The following is a 15,706-nucleotide window of genomic DNA, read 5'->3' as shown; positions in this document are numbered from 1 at the left end:
AAACAAAATGCAAAACAGTGTATCCAATTATCCATGTTTGACTTTTAGCTGCTTGATATTTCTGATTGATTACAATGCTTTAAGGAGGTCGTCACGGAAGTAAACACTGTAGGAGCTTTAACTTTTACATACTCCTAATTAGGGATGTCCGATAATGGCTTTTTGGCCGATATCCGATATTCCGATATTGTCCAACTCTTAATTACCGATACCGATATCAACCGATACAGATATATACAGTCGTGGAATTAACACATTATTATGCCTAATTTGGACAACCAGGTATGGTGAAGATAAGGTCCTTTTTAAAAAAAATTAATAAAATAAAATAAGATAAATAAATTAAAAACATTTTCTTGAATAAAAAAGAAAGTAAAACTATATAAAAACAGTTACATTGAAACTAGTAATTAATGAAAATGAGTAAAATTAACTGTTAAAGGTTAGTACTATTAGTGGACCAGCAGCACACACAATCATGTGTGCTTACGGACTGTATCCCTTGCAGACTGTATTGATACATAATGTAGGAACCAGAATATTAATAACAGAAAGAAACAACCATTTTGTGTGAATGAGTGTGAATGAGTGTAAATAGGTGAGGGAGGTTTTTTGGGTTGGTGCACTAATTGTAAGTGTATCTTGTGTTTTTTATGTTGATTTAATAAATAAAAAATTAAATAAAAAATAAAAAAACGATACCGATAATGAAAAAACCGATACCGATAATTTCCAATATTACATTTTAAAGCATTTATCGGCCGATAATCGGACATCTCTACTCCTAATATTCAATCAAAATAATTATTAATTACCGTAATTTCCGGACTATAAGCCGCTACTTTTTCCCCTCGTTCTGGTCCCTGCGGCTTATACAAGGGTGCGGCTTATTTACGGCCTGTTCTTCTCCGACACCGACGAAGAGGATTTCGGTGGTTTTAGTACGCAGGAGGAAGACGATGACACAATGATTAAAGACTGACTTTTCATATACCGGTAGGCTGGTTATTTTGATAACGTACAGGCGAGCACTTTGTATTACATTGCACCGTTGTATTATTTGTACTCTGCACGAATGCTGTTCGCCATGTCAAAGATGTGAAAGTTTGATTGAAAGATTTATTGTTAATAAATGGGACGCTTTGCGTTCCCAAACAGTCATCTCTGTCCCGACAATCCCCTCCGTGGTAGCAGGAACCCCTATATACTACGGTAATTACACATCAAAACCCTGCGGCTTATAGTCGGGTGCGGCTTATATATGGAGCGATATGTATTTTCCCCTAAATTTAGCTGGTGCGGTTTATAGTCAGGTGCGGCTTATAGTCCGGAAATTACGGTATATATCCATTATATTATCTTTATTTTCATGACTATTTACATTGTAGATTGTCACTGAATGCATCAACACTATGAGTTATGTACTAAACAAAAAAAGGTGAAATAACTGAAAACATGTTTTATATTCTAGCTTCTTTAAAATAGCCACCCTTTGCTCTGATTACTGCTTTGCACACTCTTGGCATTCTCTCGATGAGCTTCAAGAGGTAGTCACCAGAAATGGTTTCACTTCACAAGTGTCTGAGTTTTGATGCCTTCAGTGACAATCTACAAGGTAAATAGTCTTGAAAATAAAGAAAACACATTGAAATGAGAAGGTGTGTCCAAACTTTTGGCCTGTACTGTATATGTACATACAGTATATATATACAACTATATTTACATACATACATATATACACACATATATTTTTTTAGCCCAGTGCCTCCCAGTCAACAAGTTTGGACACCCCAGGTACCAAACAGGTTCCTCAAAGAGCTTCACAAACTCATCCCCTGATATAAACCCACATCCGAGCGAGGAAAACAAACAAATCTGCCCTGTGTCACCTCTTTTTTCTTTTTGAAGGCAGTCTCTATCACGTCATCCACAGCACTGTTGATATCAGCAGACTCAAAGATAATGATGGGGCATGTGGCGCCGATGGTCGGGGTTACGGAGACTGGGACACCCATCCCTGCTGTGGCTTTACACAGCTTCATGCCGTCCTGGAGCAGAATTTTAAAAAACACACCTTAGTATAGATTATGTAGGTATCCCCAATGTTGGTTAAATATATATGTCTATATGTGCACCTGCTTGTTGCCACTGTAGGTGACATAGCTGATGTTGGGGTTTATGGCCACATCAGCAGCCAGTGAGATGTCACTGCCAGTTAAAACACTGAGGGCCCCTGCAGGGATGCCTGCAGCCATGAAAAGTTGAGACAGCAGAAGCATTGGAGCTGCAGTGCACTGACCAGGGACAATAATGACAGCGTTACCTATGGAAAATACATACATTTTAGTGTCTCACAACATCTTAACAAAAGAAAAGAAAATCATGATAAACTTGTACGTTGTCAACCCAAAACAACTTTCTTACCCATGGCTAGCGCGGGCAAAACTTTGAGCATCAGGGGATAGAGAGTGCAGTCATCAGAGGTAACCACTGCAACCAAACCTGCAAAACAGCAAAAGCAGAACATGAAGAAATGACTCATTTGTGGGGAAAATGAGAATCGCAACACGTAGCGCCCAAACTGTATAAGTAAAATACCTTTAACTGCCTCAAACATTATGGATTAAAATAAGTTAAAAAACAGGGCGTTTTAGCTGATAAAGCAAAATTCTCTCTAAAAGCTTGAGGATCAGCTGAAAGTTCCTCGCAGTTACATTCCATGACCTCCAGTGAAAGGTGGAAAAAAACAACCATAAAAGGCCCTAAAAAATCCTATTGTTGGTCATCTCAACCCTTTAATAAGTGGAGTGAAGTGTATTATATTTATATAGAGCTTTTTGTCTAGAGACCCAAAGCGCTTTGCATAAGAGTCCTGCACAAGGGACACAACGGCAGTGACTAGGATGGCGGAAGCTGGAATCGAACAGGGATCCCTCAGGTGGCGGGCACGGCCGCTTTACCATATGAGCCACGTCGCCTCATATAAGCTTCTCACTGTTACTAAAAACATTCCAAATGTAGTTTTGCACACTGATAAACAATTACAGGCATAAAGAATTGTATACCTTTTAAACTTTAATATTGCTATATTATCTGATTGTGCAACAAATGTTTATTTATTTATAATACATATTTATTTATTTATGAAACAGATGTTTTTTGTTAAAGGTGTTTAATAAAAATACAAGCATGTTTAACACATGTTTCATGTTGTAATTGTATGAATGTTCAAAATAAAATCAAACCATAACCATAACTTACAGATTATTTTATTTCATGAAGACAAGAATATAAATTGGTGTATTACCTGAATCGGATGACTTGTAATATTTTTTGACTTGAAATGGGACATGATTCACAAAAGTGCTGATAACTTCCACATTTTCGCTTTTACAATGTGTAGGAGAAAAAAAGCCCTCCTTTCTGTCCAATACCACATGAAAGTGGTTGGTTTTTGGCATCTTATTTGTCCAGCTTCCATACTCCTTTTTATACTTTCCAAAAAATATATCGACGGCAAACTCCGTAGCTTGCTAGCTTGTGTGCGCTCTCGCTTCCCGATACTCTTATTTTGTTAGCGCATGCAGGATAGAGCAGCACTTTTATTGTGAAGACAGGAACTGTGCGGTCAGTCTTTAGGGTTTTGACAGCAGGTACGCCGTTAAAGTCTTTTAAAATATAAAGTGTTTATCGCCTTCCTTTCAGTCTTTTTTTTTCTTAATACTGAGCTCGCTGCAACCAGCGTCATCTCACAAGATCCTCGGGTGCCGTAAATTTCAATCAAGTGACGAAAGTCACGTCACAGTGAAGATTGCTAATCGCTAATTTTTAGGACTATTTTTTAATGCCTGGCTGGCGATCGACTGACACACCCGCTGCGATCGACCGGTAGCTCGCGATCTATTATGCCAGGGGTGGGCAATTAATTTTTACCGGGGGCCGCATGAGCAACCCGAGCACTGCTGGAGGGCCACACCGACAATATTTCAATTAAATTTTGCTCAAATTATTTTTGATATACCGTAAGATAGATAATAATAATAATATTTTCATTTAACCTAACTTATGTTTATACAAAAGCAGATGGTTTTTGATGGTTTTATTTTTAACACTTTCTTACACAACACTTCCTGATGTATATTACAATACAAAAATTTCAATTTCTGTCACTTTATCCTGCATCCTCTTTGTTGTGAACGTAGCACGCCTGTAAGGTGATTGGCGAAGAAGGAGGAAGCGTTGCTGTTGCGGAAATGAGGAGTGAGGATTGGTTTTCCTTTTGGAAAGAACGAGATAAGTTGAGCTGTGTTAGTATAGCATGCTCAATAAAAGTTTAAAAAGTGCATCAGACTTGGTGTGCACTTCTTCTGGACGCTACAATTGATGTCAGAAGTGGGATGAAATGCCTCCCAGTTCGCCTTGCCATCAAACCTGGGAGTCTTCATTGAGGGCGGAATTCCCCCCGTGGCAAGCAGCGTGGCTGCACGTGTAAACGCTCTCTCTCTTTCTCTCTCTCTCTTTGCGGCGAGCTCCTCACGTGGCACGTACCTCCCGATGACGTAGCACACAAGCAGCGCAGTATGCGCAAAGTTTTACTTCTGCCACCAATTGTAGCGTCCAGAAGAAGTGCACATCAAGTCTGACGCTCTTTTTAAACTTTTATTGAGCAAGCTATACTAACACAGCTCAACATATCTCGTTCCTTCCACACGCACGTCTCCCCACTCCTCATTTACGCAACTCAAGAAGACAACATCTACTTCAGCAGGTCGTTACACTATATTCTTTAAACACAGCAACGTGTGTACCACAAATAAACACACGGCTTTACCTTTACTTGGCAGTCCATGTCTTGTTGAAAACACGCCATTCGTCATCAACTTTTCTCTTTTTAGCGTCTCGGGGATAACCGGGCATCACTTGTCGCTGTGCGCCTTCCCTCCCAGGACATACGCACATATAACACTTTTCAAAATAAAAGCAGCACAGTTGTATTGCACGCACGACAAAGATGTTTTTTTAAATTTATTTTGTAATTTGAGATTGCCGCTGCGCGCACGAGCATACGTCCACACGGAAGTAATACAAATAACGCTTTTCAAAACAAAAGCAGCACCGTTGTATTGCACACTCGAAATAGATGCTTTTTTAAATTTATTTTGTAATTTATAATTGGCCTCACGCGGGCCGGACAGGGACGTACAAAGGGCCGGATGCGGCCCGCGGGCCGCACAATGCCCAGGTCTGTATTATGCCCTAATATAATTTATTGGTAAAACTCAAAATACTTAAATAACTTCTTGTGACGCTGACTTATGATTTCAAAACAAAGGTAACCATCAGTTTGTACAGAAAAAAGTTTGATCAAATGCCTGGGCAATTGTGTGGTATCATTAGGCGAACACATTTATATTTATACATATTCACTGTTACATGGGGCCCCTCTGAAGGCAACCATGACTGCAATGTGGCCCTCAGTGAAAACGAGTGCCACCCTTTGTTTCTATAATAAACCTCTACAGAACTTATCACACATTAAAATAGTGTGCTTGTTTGTGGCGACATGGCCTAGTTTGCCTACCCAGTGGCTTCCAGTGTGCAATGAGCCTGTCTCTGAGCTGAGCCCAGCTGCTGTAGTACTGCAACATTCGAACCAGGGCGGAGGAGCTGAAGGAGGCTTGACACAGGTCACACAGCTCAGTGACGCTCTGGCCATGTTGCCCGAGGGTGCTCGCCAACCTGTTATTAGCAGACAAGTGTCATGCTGAAGACAGAGGTTGGGAAGGGTCGGAAACGTGTAAGATCGTGATGTTACGTTTACCTGAGCAGGACTTTGGATCTCTGGTAGCAGGAGAGGCCACTCCAAACATCAAAGCCCTGAAGGGCAGAGGATATACACTGGGAAATATCAGCCTCTACAGCGCACACCGTGTGACACACGAGATCACCTAGACAGCAGGCACAGGGGGAAAAACATATGCAGTGTTTTTCATACTTTCATGTACAGACCCTTTCCAAAAAATGTGAATATCATGGAAAAGTTGAGTTGAGTTTGAGTTTATTTGGAACATGCATGCATACAACATGATACATCACAATTTCCATTTTCTCTTTTCAACATGGTCGAAAAGGAGTAGGAAGAAGCAGAGCTTATTTAATCCTACCCCTTTTCTTTTACATAACTGTAGCTAAAACATTTGTTCACTTCCCGTTCTCAATTTATTCACAGTATACTCCATAAGTAATCACAATAAAAATAAATAAATAAATAATACTCGGTGAAGTAAGTTACATTTCATATGGTGAGATGAGTAAGATTATTTTGAAAATGAACGGATGGATGGATGAAATAAATTCAGAATGTTTATCATGGTTCTTCTTCTTTGTACTTTGTAAACACTTTAAGTTTGAAGAGTTTCTTGAAGTGGATCATATTAGTACATTGTTTGATTGCTTTGCTTAATCCATTCCATAATTTAATTCCACATAGATATACTGAAGGTCTTAAGTGTTGTACTTGCAAAGAAATGTTTTAAATTAAAATTTTCTCTAAAATTATATTTCTCCTTTATTGAGAAGAATTGTTGTATATTATTGGGTAGCAGATTATAGTTTGCTTTGTGTATAATTTTAGCTGTTTGCAAATTCACTATGTTGTGAAATTTCAGTATTTTTGATTCAATTAATAAAGGGTTTGTATGTCTCTAAATCAGAATCAGAATCAGAATACCGTATTTCCTTGAATAGCCGCAGGGGCGTTAATTAATTTAAAACCTCCTGTCACACCTGCGTTTACCGGAAACCGGCGGGATGGCCGTGCATGCGGTAATTATTTTAAAACCTCTTCTCACTCCGGCGTTTACCAAAAGGAATCCATAAAATTTAGGCGTGCGCTTTGAGTGTGATGTAAGCATACCATCATGAAAAGCACATTTAATTAAAAAAACGTTATTATGGTCTTACCTGTACTTATAAATGGAGTCCATTTGCAGCTCCTGTGCAACCTACTAATAAAAGTCTCAATCAATCAATCAATCAATCAATCCTTCTGACCAAAAGCATCGATAACTTGTTTATAGAAGTCTTCCTTATTTTCTTTCTTCAGTTTTAAAAGTCTCTGTTTCGATGGAGATATTCCTTTAATTATTACATCCAGCTTCGATTGAAAGTCCAGTTTAGAAAACTGTTTTATTTTAGATACCGGTATGAAATCCTTGTTAAAAGAAAAAAAAATCTCTTGCTGCGTGTGTTCACTTCTTCTGCAGTACCGGAAGTCGCAAGAAGGATCACTAGCGCGGCAGCGCCCTCTACCACCAGGAGGCGGGAGTCATTTAATGACTTATACAGTATTTCACACACGCAGCTACGGTATATTAATAAAACATAGCTGCTTACTGTTCTCTTTAGCATACTGCACCGGTATTCAATAGCTTGGACCTTAAATCCTACTGAAAAGCTCTTTATCTTTTTTCCTTTGTGCGATTGTAAACTACTGAAAGCAGCTTCCTTTTTTTTTTCTTTTTTTTTTTTTTTTAAAGTTTTATTTATACATTTCAACATTTCAACAATCAAATAAGTACAAAAGTAGTACAAAACAGTACAAAAAGAATACAAAGCAGCGCCAGGGGGTTATAAATTCAAAGTAACTAAAATAGAATGCAAAAAAACATATATATAATATAAACAAAGTGCAAAGCCATAGGCTCACTCAATCTGAAAGCAGCTTCCTCCATTTTGAAAATGAGGACAGATGCGTCACTCGTGACGTAACGAATTTGACCCGGTGGAAGTTCTAGCCATATGTTAAATATTTTGCGAAACGAGTTTGACCCGGCGAAAATTATAGACATGCGATAATAAAATTAATATTTTGCGAAACGAATTTGATCCAGCTTCAATAATAAACCGGCGATAAGGCCAAGCATGCGTTAATTATTTTGAAAAACGAGTTTGACCCGGCAGTAATTCTAGACGTGCGAATACTATATTCCCTGCGCCAATTCAAGGAAATACGGTAGTTTTATTGCCATTGCTTGAGAACGGGTTATCAAACTAAGAACTTTTCTTGGTGCAATCGTGCAACATAAAACACGTATTTGGTAAAAAAAAAAAGAGCTGTAACTGAGCTATCAGATCTTGTTATAGACTTAGAAGGAATTCATTCAACATTATGTATTATTCTAACTGATCTTTTTTGTAACACCGTTAATGAATGAAGTGTACTTTCGTAGTTATTTCCCCATATTTCTACACAATAACTCAGATATGGTAACACTAGCGAGCAGTAGAGAATATGAAGTAATTTTTGGTCTAGAACATGTTTTGCTTTATTCATTATTGACGTGTTTCTTGCTACTTTATGTTGTATATTTTTTACATGAGATTTCCAGTTCAATTTATCATCAATCATTATACCTAGAAATTTGCTTTCATTTACTCTTTCAATTTATATTCCATCTATTTGTATTTGTGTTTGACTTTCTCTTCTACTGTTACCAAATAGCATTATTTTGATTTTACTGAGATTCAAAGATAGTCTGTTTTTGTCAAACCATCTTTTCAATTTGTTAATTTATCCTGTTATTATTTGTATTATCTTCTGTGTGTTCTCTCCTGAACAAAACGCATTTGTATCGTCCGCCGCCGTTGGCTTGAGGCTAACGGCTCTTCCAACTCGCCATATTTCAGCGTATCAGTGCCTCTCAACTGACCAAAATCAGGTCGAAGATGCCAGGTGACACTCCTGTGGCTGTGATCGCAAATCAGTGGTCAAAATCGTCAGACTTAAAGAAAACTCCGGTAGCAGAAGCGGAGCCTTTTTCTTTGCGTTCTTTCTCATTGACAGGAAGTGACGTCTTGTGTGTAAAGTGTATTTATTTCCATAATTCCATTCAAAACATTAAACTTCTATAGATCATAGATTCAGGGCCACAACTTTAATAATTTAAAGTATTCAGTTTTTTATTTGTACATAATTTGGGCCTTCAGCTCACAAAATCCACAAAAACAGGATTTCAAAAAAATGTAATACTGTGAAGAAATCAGCCCAAATTTTACAGGGCATGAATGTTTTAAACTGAATGTCACGCAATACTCATCTACTAAACTCAAAGGTTGTCATTAAATTGCTTCACTTTGGTTCAATTGTCTCAGTTAAGATCAATATGGGGAAGACTGCAGACTTGACAACTGGCCAGAAGACCATCATTGATACCCTCCATAGGATGTAGGCCACAAAGGTTCATAGCAAAGGAGGCTGGCTGTTCACAGACTGTTGACTGTTGTGTCCAAGCATATCGATGGAAAGTCGAGTAGAAGGGCAAAATGTGGCAGGAGAAGATGCACCAGCAAAAGAGCTGACTGTGGGCTTCGGCGGATCATCAAACAGACAAAATTAATGAATCTGGCAGAGAAGTAAATTTCTTCACAATATTCAAATTTTTTGAAATACTATTTTCGTGGGTTTTATGAGCTGGAAGCTTAAATTATGTACAAATGAACAACTAAATACTTGAAATTGTTTACGTTGTGGGCCCTGAATCAATAATCTATGGCAGTTTAAGGCTTTGAATGGAATTATGGAAATAAATACACCTATCCATGATATTCTATTTTTTTTGAAAGGGTCTGTAATATCCCATGGCTGTCTGAGTGGTTTGTAGTTACAAGTCTCGACAGTAGATGGCATTGTTACCCACACATAGAAGGTGCTCTTTGATTTATCATTATTATAGCATCACTGTTAGGAAAGCTAGAAACTGTTTTTCGCCTAAAGTCTGATTTATCACAATTGTCAAGAAAGCTGTCGGAATTTTTTTTTGTTTCAGTGCAGGCTGTGCAGCTTTCATGGCTCCAAAACTGATCTCACCCCTGGAGTCCCTCAGTGAGAGAGTCTGTCTGTCTTCTGGACGGACAAACTTGCCATCAATAAACAGACCCAGAGCGCGGGAATGATGATTCAGCCAGGCCTGAAGGAGCAGAGAGATGGCACACATTAATATCTTCACAATTTGAATGCAACGCTAAAAGGCAAAAAGCGCTTTGGGAGACAGCGGACATGATTGGTTGGAAAACGGTGGCTTCTGCTGGACATTGGCTGATCAAGGCTGGTGTGGTAGATGAGGACGAGAGTAAACTATTAACAGACTGAGGAGCAAAGTTCGAAATTTAACAATCTCAGATAAAGCGTTTATATCTGTGTCTATTTGCAGGTGAAACTTGTCCCTCCATCTTGTCTCCACCTTAGAGCAGTTGTGTACAAAGTGTGGCCCAAGGCATTTGTCAGCAGATTTGTTTTGCTAATTTGCTTTGTCAGCTACAACACAAAGCAAATATGTTAATATTTTATTGACAGTTTGGCACTTGGGTGTCAAATTTGTTTTCACTAAGGTCCACATTGCAGTTATGGCTGCTCTCCGAGGGCTACTTGTTACAGTAAATACTGTATATATGACTTCTATCTTCTCGTGATATTACACAATTCCATATGCATTTGATGACTAGGTTTTTTACGCACAAATTGATGGATAATATACTTTCTTTTGAATTCATAAGTGAGGGGAACAAGCATTTCATTCTAACAAAGATGTTTGGAATATACGGTACAGGCCAAAAGTTTGAACACACCTGCTCATTCAATGCGTTTTCTTTATTTTAATGACTATTTACATTGTAGATTGTCACTGAAGGCATCATAACTGAATGAACACGTGGAGTTATGTACTTCGCCCTGAGATCGGTAGGTCGTGAGTTCAAACCCCGGCCGAGTCATACCAAAGACTATAAAAATGGGACCCATTACTTCCCTGCTTGGCACTCAGCATCAAGGGTTGGAATTGGGGGTTAAATCACCAAAAATTATTCCCGGGCGCGGCCACCGCTGCTGCCCACTGCTCCCCTCACCTCCCAGGGGCTGAACAAGGGGATGGGTCAAATGCAGAGGACAAATTTCACCACACCTGGTGTGTGTGTGACAATCATTGGTACTTTAACTTTAACAAAAAAAGGTGAAATAACTGAAAACATGTTTTGTATTCTAGTTTCTTCAAAATAGCCACTCTTTGCTCTGATTACTGCTTTGCACACTCTTGGCATTCTCTTGATGAGCTTCAAGCACACCTGTGAAGTTAAAACCATTTCAGGTGACTACCTCTTGAAGCTCATTAAGAGAATGACAAAAGTGTGCGAAAAAGTAATCAGAGAAAAGGGTGGCTATTTTGAAGAAACTAGAATATAAAACATGTGAATGATCGATTTTAACCATGCACCATAATATATAGTAATATAAGGTAGTAGAGATTATCACAGTCAGTCATTATTATTATTTAATCACAATTATTGAAGTTCAACGATTTGGTGCATTTGCAAACAGCTAAAATTATGCACGAAGCAAACTATAACCTGCTACCCGAGAATGTACAACAATTCTTCTCAACAAAAGAGGAGGAATATAACCTTAGAGGAAAATCTAATTTAAAACATTTGTATGCTCGTACAACACTTAAAACCTTTAGCATATCAGTATGTGGAATGAAATTATGGAACGGATTAAGCAAAGAAATCAAACAAAGCACCAATATGATTCAGTTTAAGAGACTGTTCAAACTACAAGTGATCACAAAGTACACAGAACAAGAATTATAATGAACATCTTGAACCCTTTTTTTCCCTTTATTGAGACAAAGAATATTTATGTATTTAATTTTTGTATGCTTACTATGGTATATTATTTATTTATTATTTATGTGTTCACTGTGCTGTTACAGAGAACAAGGAAATTGGATAAAATTGCTATGGTATGAAAAGGGGTAGGATTAAAAAAGCTCGGCTTCTTCCTACTCCTTTTCGGACGTGCTGTAATGAAACAACTGGAATTGTGTGATGCATTACATTGTATCGTATGCATGTTCCAAATTTACTGAAACTGAACTGTACATTTAGTGAGAAAAGATGATGCACTTTATTGGCGTGGGCCACATAAAATGATGTGGCGGGTCAGATCTGGCCCCCGGGCCTTGAGTTTGACACCTGTGATATTATTGACATAGTGATTTTCTACTGGTATCAAATATGCCCCCCAGCGTTTTTCTATTTTTCTGTACAAAAACGTAGACACTTATGCCTTAAATAATGCGCAAACTCAGGTGAAATATTACACTTTTGTAATAAGACAATATTACTTTATAGGAGGAATGACATTTCCTGAGGTTACTGTACAGTAGACTGACCATACGTCCTCTTTTTCCCGGACATGTCCTCTTTTGCGGGGCTGTCCGGGCGGAGTTTCTTAAGTGCCTCAAATGTCTGGCATTTTGAGTTAGGGTTGCGTGTATTTTCAATGTACGTCCAGGGTTAAGAAGGGGTTAAAAACTAAACAAATTGTGAAGGTGTGCGCACGCAGCAGCATTCGAGAGGGAGGGGCAGAGACAGAGAGAGCGAGAGAGTTATGATAAACGCGCATGCGTTTATAACTAAATACATGTACATATGTATTAGGGCTGTGAATCTTTGGGTGTCCCACGATTCGATTCAATATCGATTCTTGGGGTCACGATCCGATTCAAAATCGATTTTTTTTTTCAATTCAACACGATTCTCGATTCAAAAAGGATTTTTTTCCCCCGATTCAAAACGATTCTCTATTCATTCAATACATAGGATTTCAGCAGGATCTACCCCAGTCTGCTGACATGCAAGCAGAGTAGTAGATTTTTGTAAAAAGCTTTTATAATTGTAAAGGACAATGTTTTATCAACTGATTGCAATGATGTAAATGTGTTTTAACTATTAAATGAACCAAAAATATGACTTATTTTATCTTTGTGAAAATATTGGACACAGTGTGTTGTCAAGCTTATGAGATGCGATGCAAGTGTAAGCCACTGTGACACTATTGTTTTTTGGGTTTTTTAAAATAAATGTCTAATGATAATGTCAATGATGGATTTTTAATCACTGCTATGTTGAAATTGTAACTAATATTGATACTGTCGTTGATAATATTCATTTTTGTTTCACTACTTTTGGTTTGTTCTGTGTCGTGTTTGTGTCTCCTCTCAATTGCTCTGTTTATTGCAGTTCTGAGTGTTGCTGGGTCGGGTTTGGTTTTGGAATTGGATTGCATTGTTATGGTATTGCTGTGTATTGTTTTGTTGGATTGATTAATTAAAAAAATAAATAAAATTAAATTAAAAAATATAGATAAATAAAAAAATCGATTTTTTAAAAATGAGAATCGATTCTGAATCGCACAACGTGAGAATCGCGATTCGAATTCGAATCGATTTTTTCCCACACCCCCTAATACAGGGGTGGGCAATTAATTTTCACCGGGGGCCGCATAAGCAACCCGAGCACTGCTGGAGGGCCACACGACAATATTTCAATTACATTTTGCTCAATATTATTTTTGATATACCGTAAGATAAATAATAATGATGATAATAATAATAATTAATAATAATAATAATAATAATTTAATTTAACCTAACTTAACTTTATACAAAAGCAGATTGCTTTTGATGGTCACTTTATCCTGCATTATCCAACATTTTTCCCCATCAGATTTGGACAACCATCTGTTGTTAAAAATAGTTTTTAATCATATTTATTTTATATTGGTTTTATATGTAATTGTTTTTTCTTTTTATTCAGTCAATGGTGGAGATAAGGATAATATTTGAATATTGTTTTTAATATTGTTGTGCAGCACTTTGGAAACATTTTGTTGTTTAAATGTGCTATATAAATAAAGTGGATTGGATTGTCACACCTGCTGGCTTGTCCCATTTCAGTCCTAACATGTCCAAATACGCATTTACCTATGTGAACAAGTCATTACCTGTGGTTGTCTCTTTAATTGACTGCATGGCTGCCAGCTACTCCGTGATTTGAAAGTCTGCAGTTATCCCACGTAAGAAGAAGAGCAGCTGGGCGGTGTCACGTACATCATAGCTCTCATCCAAAGTTAGCGAAAAACAGTCCATGTCTCCGGGCATACAGCGCAACAAAGTCCAATAAGCACTCCTTAATAAACTCTCCGTCAGAAAACGCCTTACTTTTTCTGGCGCTTTTGTGAGAAATGACGAAACTTGTCCTGACGGCTGCATCTCTGGGGGTGTGAAATATGGCAAAAAGTCCTTGTTGGGTTTGCAGTTTTACCATCAACGCATCAGCCTCCCTTGCGCGCGCTTCATCAGACACATTCCGGTATTTTCCCTTGTGTTTCTTCGTGTAGTGGCGATTAAAATTATATTCTTTAAACACAGCAAGCTGTGTACCACACATTAAGCACACGGCTTTACCTTTAATTTATGTAAAGAAATACTTGGCAGTCCATGTCTTGTTGGAAACACACCATTCGTCATCAACTTTTCTTTTTTTAGCGTCTCATCACTTGTCTCTATGCACCTTCACTCACAGGTTCCCCCCGGACATACGGCATAAATAACACATTTCAAAATAAAAGCAGCAGTTGTATTGCGCGCACGACATAGATGTTTTTTAAACTTTATTTTGTCATTTGTGATTGCGCCGTTCAATTCACTCACAATCGCACACGCGCATACGTCCACACGGAAGTAATACAAATAACGCTTTTCAAAACAAAAGCAGCACCGTTGTATTGCACACTCGACATAGATACTTTTTGAAATGTATTTTGTAATTTATGATTGGCCTCACGCGGGCCGGACAGGGATGCGCAAATGGCCGGATGCGGCCCGCGGGCCGTACAATGCCCAGGTCTGCCCTAATATGTATACAAATTTGTTTTCTTTTTTTATTATTATTTTTTAATGAATTAAGTAATGTTTATGACAACCTTTTTCCAAAACACAATATAGTATGTGAGATATAACAGGATAATGCATACGTTTATCATTTGTTTTCAAAACGCTTACAAAAAAGTGGGACCCCAAAATTTACTGTGGGACCCCATTTAGAAAATTCCTAGCGCCAACACTGCTGTCAACAGAAGAGAAAAAATGCTTTATTTAAAGGCCTACTGAAAGCCACTACTACCGACCACGCAGTCTGATAGTTTATATATCAATGATGAAATCTTAACATTGCAACACATGCCAATACGGCCGGGTTAACTTATAATGTGCAATTTTAAATTTCCCGCTAAACTTCCGGTTGAAAATTCCTTTGGATGACGCATGCGCGTGACGTAGCCAGTGAAACAGAGGTATGGCTTCCCCATTGAAGCCAATACGAAATAGCTCTGTTTTCATCTCATTATTCCACAGTATTCTGGACATCTGTGTTGGTGAATCTGTTGCAATTTGTTCATTGCATTATGGAGAAAGAAGCTGAGCAAGCAAAGAAGAAAGTTGTCGGTGCGAAGCAGAGTATTTTGCGAGGGAAGTCAGCAACACAACACAGTCAGTGTTTCATTGTTTACATTCCCGAAAGATGCAGTCAAGATCGAAGAATTCGGACAACAGAGACTCTTACCAGGAGGACGAGGACTTTGATTTGGATACACAGACGCAGACAAAATACCGTGACTACGCAGCTGCGCTTCCAAACATTTGATCGCTTGCCCGTACGTGCGTGTCACGTACGTAACTTTGGTTAAATATATAAGCTTTATGAACCTTGGGTTAGGTGAACGGTCCTTTGGGCTGAGTGAGTGTGTGCGTTGTGCAGGTGTTTGAATTGTATTGGCGGGTTATATGGACGGGATCCCGTCCATATAACC

At 38.3% G+C, this 15,706-nt stretch overlaps 1 protein-coding gene across 1 annotated transcript in view; it reads right to left on the bottom strand.

Moving 5' to 3' along the window:
* Positions 1–15,706, bottom strand: part of LOC133642675 (aldehyde dehydrogenase family 16 member A1-like) — a 37,367-nt gene that overhangs the window by 20,542 nt on the left and 1,119 nt on the right. Inside the window, exons 2-7 of the mRNA XM_062037025.1 lie at positions 9,869–9,968; positions 5,822–5,948; positions 5,582–5,739; positions 2,425–2,502; positions 2,136–2,323; positions 1,890–2,048 (exon numbers count right to left, since the gene is read on the bottom strand). Coding sequence (XP_061893009.1) covers positions 1,890–2,048; positions 2,136–2,323; positions 2,425–2,502; positions 5,582–5,739; positions 5,822–5,948; positions 9,869–9,968 — 810 coding nt within the window. The remainder of the gene's footprint in view (positions 1–1,889; positions 2,049–2,135; positions 2,324–2,424; positions 2,503–5,581; positions 5,740–5,821; positions 5,949–9,868; positions 9,969–15,706) is intronic.

Source organism: Entelurus aequoreus, linkage group LG25 (assembly GCF_033978785.1).
Source record: "Entelurus aequoreus isolate RoL-2023_Sb linkage group LG25, RoL_Eaeq_v1.1, whole genome shotgun sequence".
Classification (NCBI taxonomy): Eukaryota; Metazoa; Chordata; class Actinopteri; order Syngnathiformes; family Syngnathidae; genus Entelurus; species Entelurus aequoreus.
Note: the sequence above shows the minus strand (reverse complement) of the source record. Positions and strands in the feature narration are given on the sequence as shown.